Source organism: Triticum aestivum, chromosome 1D, assembly GCF_018294505.1.
Source record: "Triticum aestivum cultivar Chinese Spring chromosome 1D, IWGSC CS RefSeq v2.1, whole genome shotgun sequence".
Taxonomy (NCBI): Eukaryota; Viridiplantae; Streptophyta; class Magnoliopsida; order Poales; family Poaceae; genus Triticum; species Triticum aestivum.
In genome coordinates this window covers 41441817-41469303 of record NC_057796.1, presented here as the reverse complement: position 1 = coordinate 41469303, position 27487 = coordinate 41441817, and the positions used below count along the sequence as shown (strand labels likewise).

Genomic DNA, 27487 nt, shown 5'->3' with positions numbered 1-27487 from the left:
ACAAAACATTTGTCAAAGTTTGGCACAGAAAAATTTAAGAATTTTTATTTTACTGTTTATAAGGGACTGGATACTCCTCGTCCGGCCATTCTCACTTTCTCAGTGCAGAGCCAGAGCACGCCGATATCCCGCATCAACATCCGCCGCCGCCGCTCATCGTCCTCCACCTAGCCAGTGTCCGGCCTCCGCCTCCGCCTCCGCCACTCCTCCTCCTCCACCTAGCCATTCTCCGACCTCTGCCTCCGCCACTCCTCCTCCCCCACCTCGCCGATGCCCCGCCTCCGCCTCCGTCGCTTCTCCACCGCGCCGATGTTCCACCTCCTCCGCCGCAGGTCCTCCTCCACCTCCACCTCGCCGCCCTCGCGTTCCTGGTCTCCCCACGCCGCCTTTGCCGCCGCGACGGAGTGTGTCCGTGCCGGGACGCTCAGCCCTGAAGACGCGCACCACCTGTTCGACGAATTGCTACGGCAGGCCACCCCGGTCCCCGAGCGCCCCCTCAACGGCTTCCTTGCCGCCCTCGCCCGTGCGCCCGCCTCGCCGCCTGCATTAGAGATGGCCCCGCCCTTGCCGTCGCTCTCTTCAACCGCGTGTGCCGAGAAGAAGCCGGCCTGCAGGTGGCAGCGCCCACAGTTTGCACCTACAACATCCTCATGGACTGCTGCTGCCGCGCGCATCGCCCGGACCTAGGGCTTGCCTTCTTTGGTCGTTTCCTCAGGACAGGCCTGAAGACAGAACAGATCACCGCCAGCACCTTCCTCAAGTGCCTCTGCTACGCCAAACGGACGGAAGAGGCTGTGAACGTGCTGCTTCATGGGATGTCCGAGCTCGGCTGTGTGCCGAATGCAATCTCATACTCCATTGTTCTGAAGAGCTTATGCAAGAATAGCATGAGTCAGCGGGCACTCGACCTGCTCTTTCAGTGTGGTGGCATATAGCACAGTCATCCATGGCTTTTTTAAAGAAGGCAAAACAGGCAAGGCATGCAATCTATTCCATGAAATGATACATCAAGGGGTTGATCCTGATGTGGTGACGTACAACTCGATCATTGATGGATTGTGCAAGGCCAGAGCAATGGACAAGGCAGAGCTAGTCCTTCGGCAGATGGTCGATAAAGGTGTTCAACCCAATACAGTGACATATAATTGCATGATTCATGGATATTCCACATCAGGGCGGTTGAAAGAGGCTGTTAAAATGTTGACAGAAATGACAAGCCGTGGTCTTATACCAGATATTGTTACTTACAATTCGTTGATGACTTCCCTTTGCAAGCATGGAAGAAGCAAAGAAGCGGCAGAAATATTTTATTCCATGACTGCCAAGGGCCACAAACCGAATGCTGCCTCGTACCGTATTTTGCTTAATGGGTATGCCACTGAGGGATGCTTTGCTGATATGATTGATCTCTTCAACTCAATGAAAAGCAATGGTTTTGTAGCTGACTGCCATGTTTTCACCATATTAATTGATGCATATGCTAAACGTGGAATGATGGATGAAGCTATGCTCATATTTACTGAAATGCGGGAAAAAGGAGTGAGTCCCGATGTATTCACCTATTACACTGTAATAGCCGCACTTTGCAGATTGGGTAGGCTGGCCGATGCTATGGACAGGTTCAATGAGATGACTGATATGGGTGTTCAGCCGAACACAGTTGTTTATCACTCCCTAATTCAGGGTTTTTGTATGCTTGGTGATTTGGTTAAAGCTAAGGAGTTGGTGTCTGAAATGATGAACAAAGGTATTCCTCGTCCTGACATTGCATTCTTCAGTTCAATAATAAACAGTCTATGCAAAGAAGGAAGAGTTATGGATGCACAAGATATCTTTGAATTGGTTATAAGCATAGATGAGAGACCTGACGTCATTACATTTAACTCACTGATTGATGGATATGGCTTAATTGGCCAGATGGATAAAGCATTTGGAGTGCTTGATGCCATGGTATCAGCTGGCATTGAGCCTAATGTTGTTACGTATAGTTCACTTCTTGATGGCTATTGTAGAAATGGAAGGATCGATGATGCTTTGATTCTATTCAGAGAAATGCCGCGCAAGAGAATTAAACCTAACACTGTTACATATGGCATCATACTGGATGGGTTGTTCCGTGCTGGGAGAACTGTTGCTGCAAGGAAAATGTTCGATGAGATGATCGAAGGGGGTATACCAGTGAGCATTTCCATATACAATATAATACTTGGAGGTCTTTATAGAAATAATTGTGCAGACGAAGCAATCACACTATTCCAGAAATTAGGAGCAATGAATGTCAAGTTCTATATTATAACACTCAATACCATGATTAATGCAATGTTCAAGGTTCGGAGAAGAGAAGAAGCTAACGATTTGTTTGCTGCAATATCAGCCAGTGGGTTGGTGCCTAATGCTTCTACTTACGGCATAATGATAGAAAATATTCTAAAAGAAGGATCAGTGGAAGAAGTTGACAATATGTTTTCATCAATGGAGAAGAGTGATTGTGCTCCCAGCTCTCGTCTTATAAATTATATCATCAGAATGTTGTTGGAAAAAGGTGAGATTGCCAGGGCCGGGAATTATTTATCTAAAGTTGATGGGAAGATCATCTCACTTGAAGCTTCAACTACTTCTTTGTTGTTGTCTCTCTTTTCAAGGGAAGGGAAATATCGGGAAAACATTGAATTGCTTCCTGCAAAGTATCAATTTTTCAATGGATTTGGTTGATTAGTTGATGCATTGTCTATGCGGCTAACTCAGCATTGTTGAACCTTTTGCTTTCCACAAGGCCCTCCTGCCAGTAAAAGATATCCAAATTGCCTGCTTGCAGAAAGTAGATCTGTCACTATTTCATTGAGTTCATTCTGCGGTGTGTCAAAACCACAAGAATTTGAAATGACTATGGAACTTTTGATCTTTGATGGGTGAGGAAAGTTAGACCAAGTAGTCATGAATGGTTGCAATTTTGGGGCTAATGGCTTCTGATTGCGATTAGGGAAGGTAACCACAATGAATACTAATGCAATCTTTTGTAGCAGCTACCTGAGATTTTGCAATCTCTCTAAAACAGTCATTTTCCTTTATATGCATGCAATTTTAGCCATGTCATTCTCAACGATCTGCTCTGTATGCAAGTGGATTTACTTTTACTTTGAGATGTTTTCTCTATTGTCAGGGTGAATGGGTCCTGGAAGAACGATGTTTGAGCGGGCTGGTGCTATGCTCAAGTATTGGATATACAAGTTCATGCCACTCTACGCTGCCAGTTACACTGGTGGAGTCTGTTGCGTACACATAGGAGAAATATTTTCAGTATGATTTCTTTCTGTTTCACTCCATTGAAAATTCAACCACTTTCCTTCCCAAAGAAAAAACTACTTTCTTCATGATGTAGGTAAGGTACGGCAAAGAATTCACTGCTGTGACCTTTAGCTTCAGTGCGCGTGACACCAACTCCGCCTTGGGTGACAGAGGAGAGAGAATTGATGGATCTGATTGTGCATTCCTCTCCATTTCTGCTGTCCTCAATTCTCTGTCGCTACTGCTCTTCCATAGTAAATTGTTCCAAGAATCCAAGCTGCGACCTTTACCTGTCAATTGGTCATCCAGTGCTCAACGTTTTGTTGCTGATTAAATCACACTGAGTGGGGCGAGGCACTGCTGCCAGCCTCGCATCGATTCGCTGTGTTTACGCCTCTCCGCTTCAGGAGCTCACATATATACAATGAGGTGTGTGCCAACACCATACCCATTAGTCTCCCTCTTTTCTTCCTCAGACCCCAGTTTCTTTTTATCTAGTGTACTCTGAAAAATAGTAGAAGGTCGCTCTGCCCTTCTCACGCTCTTGCTTAAGCATGGATGGACAGCGCCGCTTAGATGTAAACTCTGTTTTAAGGAATTGAGGTGGATTAGAAAGCGCCGGTGAATTTACTAGAAGTGGAAATATGGAACTCTTGAAGTAGCTGCAGGTGGTTGTCGCAAAAGGCTTCATTCTGTATGTTGCTGAAACTTTGGTTGATAAAAAATTGGTTCAGTAGCATATCTAGCTAAGCATTCAGCCAAATTACTTTTTGTATGCAGCTGGCGTAAGTTACATGTTTCTCTATACGGTGTTATTTGGCATTATAGTCTGTAGTGTTCAGCTGTTACCTGCATTATTAAAACAGTAGTAGTTCTGCAAACGCAGAAACAGGAACGCAGACATGTTCCTGTTGTTGCTAACTAGTAGTACTAAGCAATTAATTGTACCAATGCTTTGTTTGCTACAGTTTTAGAGGCGCAGTAGTAATTTGAATTGTCGTATGCGATGAGGTAGCTAGCACATACTATGTCGATCCATCCATCTGTTTGACCTACAGATTGGTGTAGCCAGATTACCTCAATTGTCTATAATTGGTAGCAGGTTAGTACTGGCTGGCGTACATGCAATTGTCTTCTCACGTGATCGATCAAAGCAGCACGCACGTTGGACTAGTATGTCATTTGGTCATGCTTGATCTTAATATGAACACTATTTGCTATGTCCAGCTTACAGGATACACTTCTGTTCGCAGTGACTTGGAAGTATGCCGTATGTAATATATCCAGGTGCCCTGAAGAAAATAACTTTGGACGGTATGATTAGTTGGTTCCTGAAACCCCATGGACTTATTTTTCAAAATACATGTCTATCACTAATACTTGATCGTATTTTGTGTGTGCTGATGGTATATGGCTTCTTTCAGAACTGTTCCCGACGGATAGATGGGGAAGAACTCACTGCAAGTAGAACTCACCACACGGAAGTTCTCTTTTGTGCCTTGCAAGATCTAATGGCCAGAAATACTTTCAACACCTGAATCTGACCCACTGCTTTGAATAGAAGAATACTGTTGAATTCTGCAAATTCAATGAAGTTTGTCAGGTTAGAATCAGTTTAAGCACCAACTTTGTGTGTTACACAAAAGAAATTTGTCTGAACAAGCACTTGCTTTTACTTATAATGTCATGCCAACCATCTGTGGCGCTTTAGTTATACAGTCTAAAATTTGATTTCTTGTGCTCAAGCAATGATGCACTCACAGAAGTGTCTCATGGATAACGGAGGAGTAATCTGTCGACAACAAGGTTTCTCTGGCCTCGTTGCGCAGATGTCTCCTCCGATTCAATTCTGAGCAAGTAATACGTGCAGTACTTCCATTTCCAAAGGATCGATCCTGCTTCCTTTGCTATCTTCGACAAATTGATAGCGCATTCCAGGTTCTGCCAGTGCCAAACCTTGTACTCTTGCATCCAATCAGCCAATAGGAAATGTGTCTCATTGATTTAACTCTTAAGCATTCCTCTGATGTATCATCTGTTGATGAGCTTACTTTGGAACGGGAAGAAATGCGATCTCTGAACCAGCATGGTGTGACTCTACAGTTCATCTTTTTTTCTTTACCTGTGATTATGCTTGAAAGATTTGCATGGACATATTGTACTTTCTAAACAGTTCATGTTTCTTTACTTGCCATGCACACTCGATTATGCAAGGCCTATAGTCTTATATTGCATATGGATTTTTGTGTCACATACATAGATGCTAAGCATATTTCTTTCCGTTTTCTATACAAGCAGGAATAACATGAGCTGTAGATGTATTGAGGCTGTGAAAGTGCGCCATACTATATACGTCAATGGACTCTGCCAAAACCATCACGCGGCTGCAACTGATTGAGCAACTGAACTGCAGCCTCCCCGAGTTTCATCCTGTGATATGTTCTGGAGAGAACTTCATCTGGTGATTATGAAGAAGAATCAGCATAAGTTAAGAACATCTGATTGGAAATAGCCCCCCGTAGCTTCCTCGATGACTTTACAGATGCGATCTGCATACATATATAGTACCTTTTTCCCAAAGGGTTGTGATGAATACTAGGATCTTACGTAGAAGGAGCAATGAATTGTTGTATTCTGTACATACGCGACTATGCACGTTCAATTTTCAGCAGGTAAATTTGTAGGATTTTCTATACATAAAAGGAGAATGACACAAAGGAGTAGTGCCGGCGGCAGAAGTCATGAAGAAATTCCTGAGAAAAGTTTCATTATAAAAGTCATGCAAAACTCTCTCTTTGCAAGTAAATCCTGAAAGTATCTGCAGATACATATGCATAAGTGAGTACCCGGTGAGGAAACTCACCCAATTAATTAATAATGAAGAAAATATTTGTTTTTTTATCCAATGAAGAAAAGATTTGTTGCCACTTCAAGTGTACCAGGATACACCAAATGGTGTTGCAGCGCAGATACCTTAGTTCTCAAGAGTCCACCTTCTAGACTCCTGCTGCGCACCGATTTGGACTCGTCATTAACGGCTACTCCCTCGTAAAGAAATATAATAGCGTTTAGGGAGTACCAGGAGCGTGACGGATTGATCTAATCTAATTGTATGTTCGAGCAGCCCGGCTGATGTTTACACTGGGGCGTTGAGGTAGATGACACGCCTGTGACACGCGTGGGGTTTCTGTTTAGCCTGTGTGCCCATAGAAGGTACCGATCCCCATGCTGCCTGAACAGTCTCCATGAAACCGTCAACTTTAGGCCAAAATGCTTCAAAGCGGAAGCGCCGGCCCACCCTCCGATCGGTATTAAGCTCAAGGAGCAACGGGCAAGGTTAACATTTGAGAAAGCATAGGCTTTCCTACACCCTCTTATCTAGCCATTCATTTCTGCATCAAGATTCGTGCGAGCACTTTTCTCTTTTTTGTTTCTCCCAAATAAAACAACATATGAACTTCAAACTTGGCAGCTCAACAAAACTTTCTAACTAGAATGTTGGAAAAAACTTTCAGAATTTTTCGTGCAATATAAATACTAAAAAGTACATTTTTTAATACAAAAAATCTAATTTCGTATATTTATGTTTAACAAAAAAATCTGAAAGTTTTTTCTCACATTCTAGTTAGAACGTTTTGGTGTCTTGCAAAGTTTGAAGTTCATATATTGTTTCGTTTTGAAGAAACAAAAAAAAGAAAATCTGATGTAAGAAGTTAGTTGTATAGCACGGATCTTAAAGCAACATTGTAGGGTATGGATAGGAGGTGTCCAGAAGCCTGAGCTTTATAAATCCGCGTCCCAACGGGCAATGGTCGGATATGGCCGATCCCAAGGCTCCTAGAAAGCAGGAGGGGTGGAGATCATCCCAGTCGTTCGTCGATAACACATGGTCAATTTTCTCCAGAGTGGCAAGCCGTCGTTGGTTGGACCAGGTGTATCTTCTGCCGTTAAGGTACACCTCCTTCAATTCGAGTCTATTCAGCATGGACCGAAAGCGAGACATGATCCTCCTATTGATCGCATGGTTGTTCTTGTCTTGGTCGCCGGACAGAGAACAAGACCTAAGATAAGATGCAAATTCGCCACCATAAAATAAAACCTTGCCAAATTCCAACAACCACCAAAATTGTTAGGCCCACTTTGAGTAATATATTCTGGCGATTCTTAAAAAAAACAAAAGGATAATCGGCCAACTGATCATTGAGCAACTTTGGCCTCATAGGGAGACAACATCTGAACGCTCCCGATAACACTCAAGAAAGGAGTCAGACCGAGCACCTTCAGAGTTCGGAAAATGTTATTAATGCTCAACATTTCAAATGCAGGAGCTAATGCAAAACGAATGCATCCGTTAACACACTGATATATTCCTGTTTATTTCGTCCAATAGAGTAAGTATTATAGTACAGCTTGAAAATTGGGCTCTAAGCACAGCAGCCACAGTAACTAATGTACACAGGCAGGCAGTTTTGGAGCAAACATGCTTCGCCGCTCCTCTCTACAACACATTTGGAGGCTAATTCACGGCACAACAACTCAGCAGTAAGTGGAGGATCAAAAAAATACTGTACTGGGATTAGAATGTAGCGACATTCTATCTGGGGGTGGGGTGGTATAAGTAGATAGATATACAGACGGACAGTCCTCAGCTTTGGGTCTTCTCTACCTTGGCCTTGATCTTCTGCTCGAGGACCGCCTTCTCCGTGTCGAGGTTGAACATCCTGTTGAGGGCGTGCATGTTCTCGAGCGTCTCGTCCAGGGTGCGGCTGTCGCTGCCGTCGCACCTCAGGTGCTGCAACGGGCCGTGGAGGAGCTTGTTCACGATGCCCGTGCTCAGCTCCTCGATGGACCTCCTCATCTTCTTGTTGAGGTTGTCTTCCCCGATCTTCTGCAGGCACTTCTCGAGCTCGGACGCCCTGATCCTGTCGGCGTACGACCTCAGCTTCTTGATGGTTGGGACCGTCTCCAGCGAGTCCCTCCAGGCCTCGAACCGCTTCAGTTCTTGGGTGATGATTGCTTGGGCCTCCATTGCTTTCCTCACACGGTCTTCCTTGTTGGCCTCCACCACCTCTTTGAGGTCGTCGACGTTGTATACCCGTGCGTGCTCCACTTCGGATAGACACGCGCCGACATTCCTTGGGACGGATATGTCGACGAAAAGCCGAACACCACCCATGGCAAGAGAAATAGGAGGAAGTGCCTCCGCATGCTCCTTCGTGAATAATAAGGATTCGGATGCTGTGCTTGTGAACACGACATCAGCGTCAGCAGCGGCTTCGTACATCTCCGTGAGAGGCCTGTACACAATCTCGATATCTTTCATCTCTTCGCGGATGGCATCCACCCTTTCCACCGAACGGTTCACCACAACAACCTTCTTGCATCCTTTGGCAATCAAATGTTTGACCACTAATTTTCCCATCTTGCCAGCGCCAATCAAAAGCATCCTAGCTGACAAGCACTCAGACTTTGGAAGCTTCATCATGGCCAATTCAACCGCAGCTGAGCTGACAGACACAGCACCAGCTGATATGTTGGTCTCACAGCGGACGCGCTTTCCAGCTGTGATTGCATCCTTGAACATCCTATCAATGTTCTTTCCCAAGCCCCCGCTGTTTTGCCCATTTCTAACGACTTGTTTAACTTGAGCAAGGATTTGTCCTTCTCCAAGAACCAAAGAGTCAAGCCCGGCGGACACCTCAAACAGATGGCGCGTGGCGTCACTGTCACGCAGCATAAAGAGATGCTCCCTTAGCTCGGAAGCAGGGATTCCACTTTTCTGCAAAAAAGAACAGCATGATGAGCATTAGAGCTTTCATTGACAATACTGCGCTCTTGAGCAACCAAAAAGGGCTAAGCAGTTCAAACAAGCATTTGACTCTCCTCTCACCTTTGACATCCAGTCTACTACTTCTCTAATACCACGGTTCCATGATAAAGCCACCACATATATCTCCATTCTGTTGCAGGTACTAAGAACAGCAGCCTCTTCAATATGATTCAGACTGGTGAGTTCTGAAATAGCACGGGGCCATAGTTCCTCTGCAACAGCAAGTTTTTCACGCATGTCCACTGGTGCTGTGTGTACACTGAGGCCTATTACAGCGATGCTACTCTTTTCCTTCATGTACCCTGGTAGTGAAAATAGAAAACATTGTCACATACTGCAAATAGACATACTTTTTTTAAATGAAAGAATGGAACTAATTAAGTTTGAATGCAAATCACCATAACGTTTTTTTAGCAAGGATGCCAGAGCTCTGCCCATTCATTAAAGTAGGAAAAGAAGTTTGTTACACAGCTTGCCACAGCAAGCAAGCACAAAGAAGGAAAAGAGGAAAGAAGTTTGTTAGCACAAATCACCATAACAACTTTCCCTTTTTAAGCACAGAAGATGCAAGAGCTCTGCTCATTCATGAAACGAGGAGAGGAAGTTCGTTAGCACAAACCGCCGCATGAAAGTTTATGCCACAGCAAGCAAAAATAAGCAGAAAAGTCAAATCACTTGAGTAGGAAGAAAAAGTAGTGCTTAAATATCCTCCTAAGCCAAAACAAACAAGCAACTTTCTACAGGCGATCAGACTAGTGTACAAGCAAAGCCAAGCAACACAGGGCAAAGTCCTCATGAGCAAGGGTCACCGCGTCGACTAGATGGAGCTGATCTTGATTAAAGATGTGTCGGTTCCGCTCCTTCAACAGCTACTTTCACTACATAATGATTTCTTGATATGTTGTAATTATATAAGGGGTATATTGTGTGCTTACACTAGTAGAGTCGCACACATCTACAGTCTGAATCAAGTAATTGCATACTTCGAATCTTGAAGTTTTAGCAGCGGGAGACTCAGGTTATTACAGAACAAAACAACAAAGAGAACCTGAACCCACTTTTTCCTGTAATTGGTCAATATCTGATACCTGAAGCATGCAACAACTAGTGTCCATTCTTACCTTGTTATCTTGTATGATGTTAGTAATTAGCAATTTTAGTCAGGTAGGCAGGCTCCTTTATTTAGGCTGCAACAAACACTAATTAACACATTTTTGTTAAGCTCCTATACCAACCATACTGTAGTGCTAATGGTCTGCCAATCAATCTGTGAAGCGCGTGCCTCCAAGATCTCAGTTACCACTAGAACTTGCGAACCTTTCGACACTCGGTGCAGAAAAAGAAAACTAATCGACAGGATATCACACAATCTCCAAGTCCAATTGTCTTTGGTTGTGTAAACCTGAACAGATAGGCTGTGAACACAACTAATTAGTAGTAATGATAGATCAATAGCCTGTAAGAATGCTGCATGTGCTCACAACAATCAATGCAAATTGGAGGAGGGGGAAGGGACTCACGGTCTGCGGAGATCTTGAACTGCTCGAGCGCGGTGATGCTGGCCGCCTTGGACGCCGCCTGGGCATCCCCGCCGGCGTCGCAGCGCACGACGACGCCGGACCGCCTCCGGCCGCCGGCGGCGACAACGGCCCAGGGGCACGCCGCCTTGGCGCTGGCAGCGGCGGCGGCGGCGAATGCGCCCGCGGCGGCCGTGGCTGACGTCGCTCCCGCCATCATCAGACCACCAAGAAAATGCAGCGGCGGCCTTCCTCCCTTCTCAGCCCGGCCCACGAACCGTAGGTAGGTAGATTGATTGATACAGATAGATAGATAAAACCGGAGAGAGCGCGGGGAGATCCTTATACGGCCGCTTCTCCCTCTCTCCCCCGCCGGCCGGTGCGCGCGTTCTCGGAGGGACGATGAGCCGCCGCGTCGGAGGGACGATGAGCCGGCCGGTGCGCGCGCTCTCTGGGACGAATTTTGTAATGCGCGCGCGTGTTGGGTTGGGTGTGGGTGGGGGGTTGGGTTAAGCCCACATGCGGGCCGGCGTGGAAGAGAATCCGGGAGGGGAGGGGAGGGGATGAGGGGCGCGTGCTGGCCTCCGGGCGCTGATTGGCTGCGCCGCCCGCGCTCTATCCGTTCCCCTTATCGCTGCGACGCCGCGGCGGATTGCTGGCGATCTCTCCTCAGTGGGGACACGCCGGATTCCTGGCGGGGTGGTGGTCGTGGTCGTGGTGGGCACACGCACACGGACACGGGTCCGCATGGCCGCCTCACGCCCGCATCCGCGGGGTGATGATGGCCGGGCGTGTCGGCGTGCTGGCCACACTCCGTCCGCCGTCCCCGTCCCCGTCCCCGGCGGTCACAATCGTAACAGAGTTGATCACATTTCAACACAACACACAGACGATTCTCAAAAAAAAAAAAAAAACACAACACACAGACAATTTAAACGTGTGACATCAAGAAAGATGCTGACCCAAGATCCACAAAAGCTTTGTCCTCCTCGATCTTGCACTTCTCCGTCCCACTCTTCTTCTTGATTACTCGGCTCTCCTCAACCTCCTCGATCTCGTTCACCACCTCTGGGTTCTCCCGTTTGAGTATATGCATTGACATCGCAATGCCATCAGGCCCGAGTGTGTGCTTGTGGTATCGGCCGAATCCACCCCGTCCTCAGCCGCCGGAGGTGAGAGGGGTGGCGGTGCGGCTGCAGGACGCGGCTTAGAGCATCTCCAGCCACTCGGCCCCCGGGACGCCGAAAAAGCGCTGTCTGGGGCCGAGCCTGCGTTACTTTCGGCTTGGGGGCGAACATGTTCCCAGTCGCCACCCCCAGGTCGCCCCAAATCGGCACAACTCGGCACAAACACCGCACAAACTCGGCGATTTCATTCAAATTTGTACAAAAACAAAAAATATGATTAAAAAACAAGCACACCTAGCCCTACTACGTCGCTGCCGCGCCCGCCTTCTACATGTCGAGTGTTAGAAGGGAGAGAGAGGATTGGTGGAATAGTTCGTTGTATTGCTTGAGCCTCATGGGCATATATATAGGAGTACAATGACCAACTTGGAGTACAAGACAAGGCAGGAACAAATCCTAGTCTATCATATACTTCCTAATATACATTATACTCAACATCCCCCCGCAGTCACAACGGTAGCGACGCAGACGGTGAGACTGGAGAAGAATCCGAAGGCAAGCCGACGGACACCCCCCCCCCCCATAGTCGTAACGGTCGACGCATCGCGGAGTCGTGGCTGGAGTGGCAACCGGCGAGGTTGCTCAAGCAAGGCAGTAGCCCTTTGTGCCGTTTGTCGATGTAGCCGAGAGCGTGGGTGGTGGAGCCGTGGTCGAGGTAGCCGTGTGAAGAATGCCGTGGTCGATGTCGAGTCGGGGTAGCTGGTGTCGAGGAAGTCGCCGTGGAGCCGCGGGCAAGGGGGCGCCGAGTTAGCATGGGCGCAGTGGTGTCGAAGTAGGGGTGCGCCAGGAAGAAGATGTTGTTGACGACGCGTCGCCGCGGGTTTGCCAAGCCCGGGGACACATCGTGGACGAAGGCACGCACCGGTGTTGCCAGCACCGGACTGTTGGGATTCGTAGCATAATTTTAAAATTTTCCTACGCTCACCAAGATGCATCTATGGAGTCTACTAGCAACGAGGGGAAAGGAGTGCATCTACATACCCTTGTAGATCGCGAGCGGAAGCGTTCCAATGAACGTGGATGACGGAGTCGTACTCGCCGTGATCCAAATCACCGATGACCGAGTGCCGAACGGACGGCACCTCCGCGTTCAACACACGTACGGTGCAGCGACGTCTCCTCCTTCTTGATCCAGCAAGGGGGGAGGAGAGGTTGATGGAGATCCAACAGCACGACGGCGTGGTGGTGGATGTAGCGGGTCTCCGGCAGGGCTTCGCCAAGCTTCTGCGAGAGAGAGAGGGGTGTTGCAGGGGAGGAGGAAGGCGCCCAAGGCTGTGTGTTGCTGCCCTCCCTCCCCCCACTATTTATAGGACCCCTGGGGGGGGGGGCGCCAGCCCTTGGGAGATCAGATCTCCAAGGGGGGCGGCGGCCAAGTGGGGGGAAGGGGGTGCCTTGCCCCCCCAAGGCAAGGGGGAAAGCTCCCCCCTAGGGTTCCCAACCCTAGGCGCATGGGGGGAGGCCCAAGGGGGGCGCCCCAGCCCACTAAGGGCTGGTTCCCTTCCACTTTCAGCCCACGGGGCCCTCCGGGATAGGTGGCCCCACCCGGTGGACCTCCGGGACCCTTCCGGTGGTCCCGGTACAATATCGGTAACCCCCGAAACTTTCCCGATGGCCGAAACTGGACTTCCTATATATAATTCTTCACCCCCGGACCATTCCGGAACCTCTCGTGACGTCTGGGATCTCATCCGGGACTCCGAACAACTTTCGGGTTTCCGCATACATATATCTCTACAACCCTAGCGTCACCGGACCTTAAGTGTGTAGACCGTACGGGTTCGGGAGACATGCAGACATGACCGAGACGCCTCTCCGGTCAATAACCAACAGCGGGATCTGGATACCCATGTTGGCTCCCACATGCTCCACGATGATCTCATCGGATGAACCACGGTGTCGAGGATTCAATCAATCCATATGCAATTCCCTTTGTCAATCGGTATGTTACTTGCCCGAGATTCGATCGTCGGTATCCCAATACCTTGTTCAATCTCGTTACCGGCAAGTCTCTTTACTCGTACCGCAATGCATGATCCCGTGACTAACGCCTTAGTCACATTGAGCTCATTATGATGATGCATTACTGAGTGGGCCCAGAGATACCTCTCCGTCACACGGAGTGACAAATCCCAGTCTCGATCCGTGCCAACCCAACAGACACTTTCGGAGATACCCGTAGTGCACCTTTATAGTCACCCAGTTACGTTGTGACGTTTGACACACCCAAAGCACTCCTACGGTATCCGGGAGTTGCACGATCTCATGGTCTAAGGAAAAGATACTTGACATTGGAAAAGCTCTAGCAAACGAAACTACACGATCATTTATGCTATGCTTAGGATTGGGTCTTGTCCATCACATCATTCTCCTAATGATGTGATCCCGTTATCAACGACATCCAATGTCCATAGTCAGGAAACCATGACTATCTGTTGATCAACGAGCTAGTCAACTAGAGGCTTACTAGGGACAGGTTGTGGTCTATGTATTCACACATGTATTACGATTTCCGGACAATACAATTATAGCATGAATAATAGACAATTACCATGAACAAAGAAATATAATAATAACCATTTATTATTGCCTCTAGGGCATATTTCCAACAGTCTCCCACTTGCACTAGAGTCAATAATCTAGTTCACATCACCATGTGATTAACACTCACTGGTCACATCACCATGTGACCAACATCTAAAGAGTTTACTAGAGTCAACAATCTAGTTCACATCACTATGTGATTATCACTCAATGTGTTCTGGTTTGGTCATGTTATGCTTGTGAGAGAGGTTATTAGTCAACGGGTCTGAACCTTTCAGAACCGTGTGCTTTACGAATATCTATGTCATCTTGTGGATGCTACCACGCGCTATTTGGAGCCATTTCAAATAATTGCTCTACTATACGAATCCGGTTTACTACTCAGAGTCATCCGGATTAGTGTCAAAGTTCGCATTGATGTAACCCTTTACGACGAACTCCTTTCCACCTCCATAATCGAGAAAATTCCTTAATCCACTAGGTACTAAGGATAAGTTCGACCGCTGTCATGAGATCCTTTCCCGGATCACCATTGTACCCTCTTGACCAACTCATGGCAAGGCACACTACATGTGCGGTACACAGCATAGCATACTATAGAGCCTACGCTACTAGGAAAAGGCCTACTAATGGCGCACCTAATTTGGCTATTAATGGCGCATTAGTGGTGCGCCATTAGTAGCACGCCATTAGTATATTTTACTAATGGCGCACCACTGGTGCGCCATTAGTATCTGGTATACTAATGGCGCACCCAAGATGCGCCATTAGTATATACAACAGTGCGCCATTAGTATGCCTCCCAGGGGGCCATCTATACCCAGGTGCTTTGGCATACTAATGGCGCACAACAACTGGATGCGCCATTAGTAACTTCGGCATACTAATGGCGCACTGTTTAGTGATGCGCCATTAGTATCCTCTGGCATACTAATGGCGCACTATGATGTGATGCGCCATTAGTATGAATATTAGTTTTTTTTTTATTTTTTTATTTTCTGTTTTTTGCACAGGTTACAAAATGTATAATTGGACAAAATATAGACAGCACACATCAACAACAGATTCATCGAATACAATAGAAGATTAGTCTCTGAATACAATTCATCATTTTAGTCTCCGAATACAATTCATCATATTAGTCTCCGAATTGAAAAGACCAAACAAAGATAGAACATTATATTACAAGTCTCGAGACCGCGAGTTTGTCTTCACATTACAAGTCGATATCGATCATCTAAACTACCATCACATAGAAGAGAGCTGCGGTCATCACGATGAGCATCATCACGATGAAACTCGTCTTCATCCGGTTCCTCCAACGCTCCCTCCCCTCTCCCGCTAGATAGCGGGCGTATCTAGATTCGGCCTCGGCCCTAGTGGCGCACCCTTTGTAACTGTTACCGCTGAATCGATGAACCTGTCTCCGACACTCCTCCCAGTCGTCGTAGACTCCGGGAACCTTACCCTTGTACACGACATACCACGGCATCGCTATGCAGTAGCCAAACGAAACGTTAGTACCAATTCACAGACAATACATAAGCAATATATAAGTATGCAACAGAACGATCGGAAGAGAAAAGCAAGACATTAATAGCATCGATTACATCTAAGTTGAAGGACTCTCAAACCAAAGAGACATACTACAAGTTCATTAAAGTTTAATTACAACATGAGCCAATCGATGTTTCAGAACTAGACACAGCATCACTGCTTTCGACTCGACTCAAGGGACCGGAGCGTGGATGAAGCCGCCGTCTATCGTGGGAGTCATGAAACAACGGGCGTTGTCAGCCTGCATTTGTAGGATTGTGTCGATGTCACTGTTGGACGGTTGATTTCTGAGGTAGAACTGCCCCGAGGTACGAAGGACATCTTGATGGATGATTTCCGCAAACTCCGACTGGATGCGAAAGAATTCTTGTCTGATGTCCGCGTCCTGGATTGCCGACACGCTCGCGGCCCAATCTTTGAGTCTACTCGGTAGCAGTAGTTGATGATGGTCCCGTACGATCACCCGCATGTGATGGATGGCGTAGTAGGCACCCTTCTGACCGCCAGGCGACTGCTTGACGCAGCAGAACATTGTATTGTGGGAGAACACGTGCTTGCCGTACTTACGAATAGGCCTGGTGAAGGTGCCTCCAGATTTGACGTAGCCGGGGAGAACATCATCAAGAACCTTCTTGACATTTGTGTAGTCTACGTTCGACTGACGGTCCGGTTCAAAATACGTGGCCATGGAATATTTGGGGCTTAGGAGGATGAGCGTGGAATGTGTGTCACTGCAGAAAACACGGAATGTTAAAAGAAAAACGATCGAAATCTAAGAATTCATATGTTACGGGGCGGTTGAGGGGAGGACTTACTCGGGAAAGTAAGGCACGAGGAAGTTATCCTTATCTTGGTTTGCCAGAATGACGCCTTCGAGGTAAGAACTCGCGACTTGCCGGTCCCCAGCGCTGCCCAAGATCTTGGCACGCATGTAGAAGGGGTCGACTATCACGATGTCCGGGGTCTTGTCGCGAATGATCCGCATCTCCATACTCAGCGAAAATAGCCGAACGAAGGTGTAGTGCAGCGGATGAAGGTTCAACATAGCGTGGATGTCATCAAACCGCAGGACGATCGTACCCCCGATGGAGTTATCCACAAAGCCCTTGCCCTCTGGCACCTTGGCCGCGAAAACCGGGTATGCCACATCCTTCTCTCGGAGACGCCGCTTCTCCAAAGAAAGAACACTGTCATGCAGACTCCGCATAGCACCGGTTGCAGCATCGAGCATATTTCTCGGTAGCATCGGCCTACCCGCCACATGCACCCTCCTCGAGATATCCGCAGTTGAAGGTGGCCCGTCCTGAGCACGGATCGTACTCGGTGCCGGCTGGCCCGCACCCTTGTTAGTCTTTCTTTTGCGTGCCTTCTTCTTGATCTCCTGTAATGGGACCGAGTTCTGCTCACAGACCGCCTTCTTGAGTGTGTTGGGGCTGATCATATTTGGCACCTCGCCTATCTGAGGCTCGGTGAAGTCGGTAGCTGGAGGCGTCTCCTGAGAGCTGAACTGCAGACGACGCCTGTTGCAACTTGGCTTCTCCGCGGTACCAGCTAGATCGCACACATCTTTTGTTGGGTTGGGTTCTTGAGAAGGAGGCCCCATGAAGTCGCCACCGTCCCCATGATCGGCAAAGTACTGATCGACGTTGGCAAATGTATCGTCGTCGTCGTCGTTCTGATCCTGTGCCATATGCATGTTTGGATCCAGTGGCATAGGGATGTCCGGCACCGTTGCGGCGGTCTTGCCATGGGGCCGACTTGGCGCCGACACGACTGGCGGTGTTGTCTTTGGGGTGGTGTCCCCCGCCCCCAAACGAATCTGGCTCTTCGGCCAAAGCAGGGGCCAGCTCAGGCAGGCGCTGAGGTTCATCACGTCATCATCGTCGGCCACGATGGGTCGAATCGGAGGTAACACCTCGTCGCAGCCTGGCAGCACCCGAACCAGTTGAACCCTAAACAAGTTGGGTGGCATCTGGGTACCGTGGAACAAGGGGTTGCCCGGTTGAACGATTTTGCCTTTGGCGACATCGACCAACTCGTTGTTCACGAAGTGCAGGAGAGTGCACGGAACGTCGGCGGCGCCCTGCGAAAACATGTAGGGCGTTAGGGATGCCCAGTCAAAGGCAAGGAGATGAAGTTCTCGGCCGAGAGAGGCTTAATTAGTTACCGTGATGATGGCGTCAAGCTCGGCTAATGTCGAGGCACCGCCAACGGCGGGCGTGCAGTTGACGGAGGGGCCGCTTGCTGCAGAGGTGCCGGCCAGCGTACACCCGGGTGCATTAAGCTCCCGTGCCGGCGTCGGAGACACCAATGCCGGCTCCGCCGGAGACACCAATGGCCCCGCCATCGCGTTCTGCGAGTTGCTGGCCGTGAAGCTAGGAATCGGGGGCGGCCCCTGTTGGCCGCCCGCAATCCACGCACTAATCCCCTGGATCAAGGTAGGCACAATGGCGGTGATCGTCGCTCCGAGTTGTTGTTGCACTTGCTCTTGGACAATCTCCGGAATCCGCGCCACCTGTGCCCTGAGTTCTTGAACCTCGCGCGCCTGGCTTTCCGAGCTGGTCTTTTTCTCCTTTCGCCCAGCAGTGTCATAGTATGACGACCATTTTGTCGACAAGCCTTTGCCGGCCACACGACCAGCTGACGTCGGCTTACTGAGCTTATCCTTGTTCTTCATTACATTCAACGCCCTATTTAGAGTGGTGTCCCAAGGGTTGCTCTTAGTCGACCCCGTGCTACTGCTTTCAGTCACCTGCGGAAGGAATGTGAACCATTTAGAAATTTGGCTTCATTAATTAGAATGCAACCATATGGAGCTAATTACGAGGGGGTGTATTCCTTACCAGAACAAGCTCAAGCGCCCTGGTCTTCGGATCCGTGGTAAGCTCCTTTGTTTTCGGGTCCTTCTTGTACCGGGCCCTGACAAAGTTCCTGGTCTGCTTGTCACCGTATTTATCGAAGAGGGGCGGTAGGCCTTGCTCGGCACGGTCCGCCTCCTCCTTGTCCCATATAGGCTCCGCCACTCTGTAACCGCCGGGACCGAGTGTGTGTTCCCCTAAGTTCAGCTCCCGCATTTCTTTCCCCCACTTACTTGATTCGGAGTTTGCGGTGCTCGAGCAATTGATCTTGAAGTCGTTGTAGTCATCTTCGGTGATCGAAGGATTTTTCTCCTTGATCTTCTCATAACTCTCACCTTTCTCGATCATTCTCTTCACATTGCTTTTCCAAGTAGACAGGGCCTTGCTCATCTTCGTGAGGGCAGCATTGTTCACTTTATTCCCTTTGAGGCTTGTGTTTTCAAATTCAGCGGGGAACTTGTATCGTTCGTGCAGCTTCGTGAAGAGGAGGTTGCGCAAATTCCCTCGGTCAGGATGCCTCAGGTTCTCGGTGTTGATCGAGACGGTGCTCCGGAGAATGCACCCGAGCTGAAGCGAGTACCCCTTGACTATTCGTTCGGGCGCCGTTGGATTCCCGTCGGAGTCCACTTCAGTAACTTCCTCCTTGAGGGTGCGGAGCACGGTCGGGCGCCGGTCCTTCCGTTGCCTCTTCGGTTGGCTGCCATCTGTGCGTGCGCCGCCATCATCAGTGGTGGCATCCTCGGCGGCACCATCAGTGGTGGCATCAGTGGGGTCATCCTCGGCAGTACCATCAGTGGTCTCAGGATCGGTAGGGAAGGCGGCGTCCTCATACAAGTGAGGTTGTTCCTCCATCTCCTGGGACAGCTTCCAGAATGGCTTGACGCTCGAACCCCCGGCCTCATCGTTGTTGGCCATGTTTCTCTCTAAATAGGAACAAAGTTTGGTCAAAAAGTTGGTTATTGTCAAGGAACAAGATCATGGTCTCATCATTTAGGGTTTGTCGACACCGAGGCATCCTAAAAGCTAAGCTTTTATCATTGAGGGTTTTTCGACGCCGAGGCACCCTAAAAGCCTAAGCTTTCATCATTTCGGTTTTTATCGACACCGAGGCACCCTAAAAGCCATGCATTAGTCACAAGTACGCCGGGGCACTTGATCCTACTTAATTACCTACTAAGATACCCCGGCCCATGCATTAGTCACAAGTACCCCATATGTCCTATTTTTAGCAAAGTCATGCTAAAATTCACGGAAAATTTCAGCATGACCTTTGCTGAAAATAGGACATATGGAGTACCCGAATTTGCCGGAACGGAAGTTAATCGACATTTCGGCAAACTCAAGGGCCTCTCGGGTGGACAAGGGCCTCTCGGGTGGACAAGTATACCATCAATTTTCTTTTCTATACATCTTCTTGACCATCTACTACAATTGATACATCCTATCAAGAATGGTACACATCACCATATATTGCAAAGATGTACTGGTCAGCAGCAATTTTAACAAGATGTACTGGACAGCAGCAAATTGAGCAAAAAATTGTACTGGACAACAGTATATACAGGGGGAGAGGAAGAGGGGTTGGTACCTTGGGAGAGGAGGGTGTGCTTGGCTCTATCGCCGTGCCTGAGTAGCAAGCACCTACGCCCCTGCCTTGTTCCACTTGTATCCTGCAGATCGAGAGAGGATGAGATGAATCAGATCAGTTGCTCATGCTTTTTACAAATTGTAGCTACTGTTTTTTATACCTAAACAAAATTGCCCTAGCTATATTTGCTACTGTTTTTATACCTAATTTTTTGCTACTGTCTTTTTAATTTGCTACTGCTTTTTTTTATTTGCTACTGTTTTTATACCTAAACAAAATTTCCCTAGCTATATTTGCGACTCTTTTTTTATTTGCTACTGTTTTTATACCTAATTTTTTTGCTACTGTTTTTAAAATTGCTACTGTTTTTTATACCTAAACAAAATTACCCTAGCTATATTTGCTAATATTTTTTATTTGCTACTGTTTTTATACCTAATTTTTTTGGTACTGTTTTTTTAAATTGCTACTGTTTTTGCTACTACCCTAATTTCCTAAAAGATTTCTAACTTTGCTAACTGTGCTAGATTTGCCCTAAAATTTATGCACAAAAACACAGAGAAGGCATTAGGCATTACACAAAAACACAGAGAACTGCTATAATTTACAACAGGCTTTTGGTTTCAGGAACCATTTCATGCCCAAGTGATCTGATCCTTGTACTTTTGCTACAATGATACAGTGATACAAGTAGAATATGAAGGCATTAGGCATTACAACAAAAGGAACAGAGCTGCTATATTTACAACATGCTTTGTATTATTTTATATGGGAAAATTTTGTTTTTGCCACTAGATTTTGTCAAATTTTCTTATGCCACTCTAGATTTTGACATCTCGCTTTTGCCACTCTTAGTTTGTGACAATTATCACAATTGCCATTTTGTTAGGTTAATGGATGTTTTGACCAAACGGAGCAGGGAAAAGACCATATTGCCCTATGTTATTTGTTTTGCTTTTGACACTCCAGTTTTCACCAAATATTGCTTTTGCCACTAGAGTAACATCTAATGTTACACAGTATTTTAGCATGACCTATTTGAAAATCTGACATCACAAATCTGAAATAAAGTAACATGACTCCTTGAAATTTGGCCAATATGATAAGTGGCATATTACTCCAGTTAGCGACATATTTTCAGTGATATGGAATTTGGCCGATATGATAAGTGGCATATTACCCTTGGTTGCAAGCTGTTTAAATGGGTGCTGATGCTGTCTAAATGGCCATCAAGCAATATGATAAAAAAGGAAATGAACTTAAAACGAGAGCAAGTATTGACTTAAAATGAGAAGATTAGCAAGATTAGGTGTGATGCAAACTACTCCAGTTAGCATGAAGATTAGGAGTTTGTACCATAACCAGAACTTAAAATGAGAGCAAGTATTGACTTGCTGATGTTTGAGCACACTAGTTAAGCACTGGTAACTAGAAATTTTCGTCCATACTTCTGTTGTGTTCTTCAATGCAAATTGACCAAGCTGGATACATGTCTCATGTTTAAGGATACATTTCACTTTTCTTTACTAATAACCATTTGGAATAGTATTTGAATACCTAAAGAACTGATTGTTATCGATCCTGAATATTCATTATTTAAACCATTCTGTTTTTCAGTCTATTACATTCTTCTTCACAAATCTACTCCATAGGCAGTCCTTGATCACGCTTTTCTTCAGAACACATTCTGTTTTTTTTGTTCAGAACACATTCTGAACAAAACATAGGTGGGTTATAACTATTAAGTTTTTTGCTCTGAACACAATCATTCACATGTCGCCGATGATGATATGAGTTCAGGCCGGAGGGGGAGGGAGAGGTGGGGGCAGTACCTGAGGAGGCGGAGGAGGCCGGAGGGGACAAGGAGGAGGTCGGAGCGGCGCGGCGGTGGCGCGGACGAGGAGGAGGGCGAGGACGAGGACGACGGGGCGGCGGCGTCGGGAGAGGAGAGGGGAAGGGGATCGAGGGCGACGTCGAGGAGCGAGGAGGAGGTCGGGGCAGCGGCGTCGGGAGAGGAGAGGGGAAGGGGCAGCGGCGTCGGGGCGTCGGGGCGGAGACGAGGACGACGGGGCGGCGTCGAGGCAGCGGGGCAGCGGCGTCGGGAGAGGAGAGGGGAAGGGGATCGAGGGCAAGGGCGTGGGAGAGAGAGGGGATAGGTTTGGGCCGGGGATAGGCGAGGGCGAGGGCACAATACTAATGGCGCACCACCCCTCGGTGCGCCATAAGTACATCCATACTAATGGCGCACCTCACCCTGGTGCGCCATTAGTATTTTTTTTAATTTCTGCTCGAGCCAACAGGTTATCTTCCACCTGACCTGGTCCACACCAAGTTCCCTCTACTAGCTCGACTGGTCAGTAGCCAGTTCTCACACCAGGAGGTCCTGGGTTCGATTCCCAGGCTCCACAATTTTTTTATGCATTTAAAATGCTGTTTGATATTTATTTGTGTTTAAATATGTTCAAACTTGTTTAAATCATAACAGTAATATTTTTTTATAAGACAGTAATAATTATTTAAAAAATATCATCAAACAGTAATGCCGGTGGAGCGGGGGAGGGTGCGCGGGGTGCGGGGGGCCGGTGGACCGGGGGGTGCTCGGCGGCGAGGGGGACCGGATCTGGCGAGGTGGGATAGCGATCGAGATGGAGGGGGATCGAGATCGAGTGTCCATGAAATTTAAAAATATTCATGATAGTTCAAAAAGTGCCCATGAAATACAATCGAGAAATGAAGGCTACGATTTAAATACAATCGATCTTAGCTAGCTATCTGTTCACAAACTTCTTGCCCTTCTTTTTCGCAAATGGAGTTCTTCTATGGAACGGACGTCCTTTAGGTAGGGTGGTCCTGCTTCTTCTTGTGGTGTATGCTGCTACTTCATCATCGTCGTCATGTTCGATTCTCGGGTCGCCGTACTTGTCGAAGTCTTGCTCATTGGCTACTCCATCCATTCCGATGATCTTCCTTTTGCCTCTCCTCACGACAACACGACTGGGCTTTGACGGGTCGGTAATGAAGAAGCATTGGTCCACTTGGGAAGCCAGTACCCATGGCTCATTTTTCGCGGTGACGTTTGCGCCTGCGGTCTTGGATTTGGCTTCGGGTATAACCATGGTGGTGAAATACCGGTCTTCTTTTAGGACGCTCTTGGCCCATCTGACACGGAACATCGGGACCTTCTCTCCAGCGTAGCTCAGCTCCCAGATCTCCTCGATCCTTCCGTAGTATCTGTCCTTGTCGTTACCGGTGTAGGATTCCATCGTTACCCCGGAGTTCTGATAACCATCGCTCTTCATGTCCTTGGCCTCGGTGTAGAATGTGTAGCCGTTGATATCGTATGCCTCATAGGTCATCAGGTTGTGCTCGGCGCCCTGTGACAAGGCGAATATGAGTTGTTCTTCCGCGGAAGAATCCTCATGTAAAGGGTACGACAGAAGCTTCTGCTTGAACCAACGCGTGAAACATGAGTTGTGCTCTTTGAGTATATCTCCGTCCGTCCTCTGTTGGCCTCGGTCATTGTATGTCTTCTTAATAAAGGTTTTGTGCTCTACCACCCAAGGATCGACCACGTCTATGTGTTGTAGCGCGACTAGGTTTGCTCTTTCAAAGTCGGCGAGTCGACCATCGAAGTCGACATGCATTTCGCGGCGACCCTCACGGTGACCCCATCCAGCGAGCCTGCCGAGGTGCCTGTTGACGGGCAGACCAACGGGGTTCTCGATGCCTAGATAATTCGTGCAGTAGGAGATGCACTCTTCGGTCAGAAAGCCCCTGGCTATGCTTCCCTCTGGACGTGACATGTTGCGAACGTATCCTTTGATGACACCATTCATCCTTTCGAACGGCATCATGCTGTGCAGGAACGTCGGCCCGAGTTGGATGATATCGTCCACGATATGGACCAGCAGATGCACCATAACGTCGAAGAATGCGGGCGGGAAGTACATCTCAAGCTCGCATAGTATCACCACGATCTCTTCCTGTAGCCTTCTGAGTTGCCTCACGCCAACAGACTTCCGAGAGATGACATCGAAAAAGTTGCATAGGCCAAATAGCGTTTCACAGACTTGCGCGTCCATGATCCCACGGATTGCAACTGGAAGTATCTGCGTCATTAGCACGTGACAGTCGTGAGACTTCATCCCGCTGAACTTCAGCTTCGCTAGGTCTAGGTATCTGCTTATCTTCCCCGCGTAACCGTAAGGAAGTTTTACTCCTACGAGGCAGGTGAAAAACTGCTCGATCTCCTCCTGACTTAGAGTGAAGCACGCGGGAGGGTAGTCATTTCCGGTCTTCTTGGCCTTTTTGCCTTTGCGACGACTTTCCGTGTCCTGCTTCGCCTCATCATCATCATCATCATATATAGCATGAAGCTCCTGCCTGATGCCCATTGATTTCAAGTCTGCCCTTGCTTTCGGCCCATCTTTGGTCCTCTCTGGCATGTTGAGCAGGGTACCAAGCAGACTCTCGCACACGTTCTTCGTGATATGCATGACATCAAGGCTGTGAGGCACACGGTGGATCTTCCAGTACGGCAAGTCCCAGAAAACAGACCTCGTTTTCCATACCTTCAGCAGTGGCTCTGGCGCCTTTCGCTTCTTTCCCGGCTCTGGCGCCTTTTGCTTCTTTCCCGGCAGTGGGCAGTCTTTCCAATTTTTCAACAGCTCGTCTATTTCCTCGCCGCTCCTCGTACGCGGGCGTCCTCGGGGTTCGGTTTCACCATCGAATAGATCCTTGCGTTTTCTCCACGGGTCATCGTCGCGAAGCCACCTTCGATGTCCCATGAACACGGTTTTCGAAGACCCGGGATCTGTATCTAGCTGGCGATACGTTGTGTCATCCATGCACCTGACGCATCCAGAAAATCCGTGGACCACCTGCCCCGCGACATATCCGTAACCGAGATAGTCGTGCACCGTCGTGAGCAGCGCGGCTCTCATAGGGAAATATTCTTTCTCTGCGGCGTCCCACGTATTGGCTGGCGTTTTCCACATCGTGTCAAGCTCCTCTTTCAGCAGCCCCAGATACAGATTGATGTCGTTCCCTGGTTGTTTCGGTCCTTCGATTAGCATACTCATGTGAATGTACTTCCTCTTCATGCACAACCAGGGGGAAGGTTGTACATCCACACAAACACAGGCCAGGTGCTATGTGTGCTTCTCTGGCTGCCAAACGGATTGACTCCATCGGTGCTCGCGCCCAGCACGATGTTCCTTGGATCGTTCCCAAATTCTAGGTCTTCGAAGTTCAACGCTTGCCACTGGCTCGCATCCTTAGGGTGACTCAACATCTTGTCTTTTTTATCTATCTCCGGATCATTTGCGTCATCTTCTCGCTTCTTCTCCTCCCTATCCGCGTGCCAACGCAGGAGCTTTGCTACCTTAGGGTCCGCGAAATACCGCTGCAGACGAGGAGTGATCGGAAAGTACCACACCACTTTTCGAGGAGCTTTCTTCCTCTTCTTGTATCGAGTGACGCCGCACACCGGACATATGGTAGACTCCGCGTGCTCGTCCCGATAAATGATGCAATTGTTCATGCACACATGGTATTTCACGTGCGGTAAATCCAGAGGACACACGATTTTCTTCGCCTCCTCCAAACTGGTCGGGCACTTGTTCCCCTTGGGAAGACGTTCGTGCCAGAATGACATGTTCTCGTCGAAGCATGCGTCGGTCATTTTGTGTTTTACCTTCATCTCCAGAGCCATGAGCGTTACTTTCAGGCGGGTATCCTCGGGCCTGCATCCTTCATACAATGGAGTAACCGCGTCTAACTCAAGTTGATCCATCTTGGCTTTCTCTCGGGCGGCAGCTCTTGCGTTATCCGTCTGCTTGAGAAGCAGCTCTTGAATATGAGGGTCCTGCACCTAGCCCATCGATGGTCCAGCGTCGTCTGCTCCGCCGGCATCATCATCTTCATGATCATGCCCGTCGTCTGCTCCGGCATCTTCCTCATCATCATGTCCTGCATCTTCTACATGATGACTGTGTACAACATCACCGTCGTGATCATCTCCTGGGGATTCTTCGTCTTCTCGCCCGCCCGAGCCGCGGTGGTTGTCTTGCTGCCCTTCCTCATTTCTTGCCCGGCCCCCATGGACGACTTCGTAGTCATCTTCATCACCTTGCCACCGATAGCCATCCATGAAACCACGCAAGAGCAGGTGGTCCCGCACCTGCCAGGATTCCGGGTCCGCAATAAGGCTCTTCAGCTTGCATCTTCGACACGGACATCTTATCTCCGTCTCGTTCTTTTGAAGCATCTCGGCCTTCGCGGACCTCAAAAACCTATTCACGACGCCTTCGGTCATCATGCGGACCATGGTCGCCTGCGGGGTAGAGCAAAACGATATTTTAGAACCAAGAAAAAATTTGGCATGACTTTCCCTAAAAATAGGACCAAAAAGAATGCTTAATGCCAAAATTCTCGCCGAAACGGAAATGAATCAACATTCCGGCAAAATATTGGCAACTATCGCATTTCAAATACCGGTACACCTCCAAACACAAACACATATGCAACACCACAAACATATGCAACACCACGAACATACATAGATCTAGCTAGGCCATAAAAAGTGCATGTGCACATTGTTGTAGGGAGAACAACATAAATATAGCTTCCCCCTTACTTACCTATCAAAACAAGGTAATTTAACCACTTAAATTGAATGAATCTATGGTGGAAATGAGGTGAAAAAGAGGAGGCACCCGAGACAAGGAGGAGGTGGAGAGAATGAAGTGGGGAGAAAGTGAGTGTGGGTAGGAGAGGCTGTCCAAAATATCTTGTTGCTGCCCACTTACTAATGGCGCACCTTCTGGTGGTACGCCATTAGTATGTTTGGACAGGCGCACTAGTTAATTTTTTTTGATACTAATGGCGCACCCTGGCCCAGGTGCGCCATTACTAGTTACAACTAGTAATGGCGCACTGTGTCTGGATGCGCCATTAGTATGTTTGGACAGGCGCACTAGTTAAATTTTTTTTTTGATATTAATGGCGCACCCTGGGACAGGTGCGCCATTACTAGTTACAACTAGTAATGGCGCACTGTGTCTGGATGCGCCATTAGTATGTTTGGACAGGCGCACTAGTTAAATTTTTTTTGATACTAATGG

General features: G+C 48.1%; 1 protein-coding gene and 1 pseudogene across 2 annotated transcripts; one reads left to right on the top strand and one right to left on the bottom strand.

Moving 5' to 3' along the window:
• The first annotated feature begins 96 nt into the window (after positions 1-96).
• On the top strand, positions 97-6065 carry LOC123180163 (protein Rf1, mitochondrial-like; annotated as a pseudogene).
• A 1571-nt stretch (positions 6066-7636) lies between these two features.
• On the bottom strand, positions 7637-11142 carry LOC123180161 (glutamyl-tRNA reductase 2). 2 transcript variants are annotated; one of them, XM_044592130.1, is made up of 3 exons: positions 10636-11142; positions 9176-9417; positions 7637-9064 (listed from the first exon to the last, which is right to left on the bottom strand). In XM_044592130.1, the coding sequence occupies exons 1-3, from the start codon at positions 10850-10852 to the stop codon at positions 7931-7933; spliced, it is 1593 nt and encodes a 530-aa protein (XP_044448065.1). In that variant the 5' UTR covers positions 10853-11142; the 3' UTR covers positions 7637-7930. The 2 variants fall into 2 exon arrangements, with proteins under 2 accessions (XP_044448065.1, XP_044448066.1); XM_044592131.1 differs by lacking the exon at positions 10636-11142 and adding an exon at positions 9514-10600.
• Between the last annotated feature and the right edge of the window lie 16345 nt (positions 11143-27487).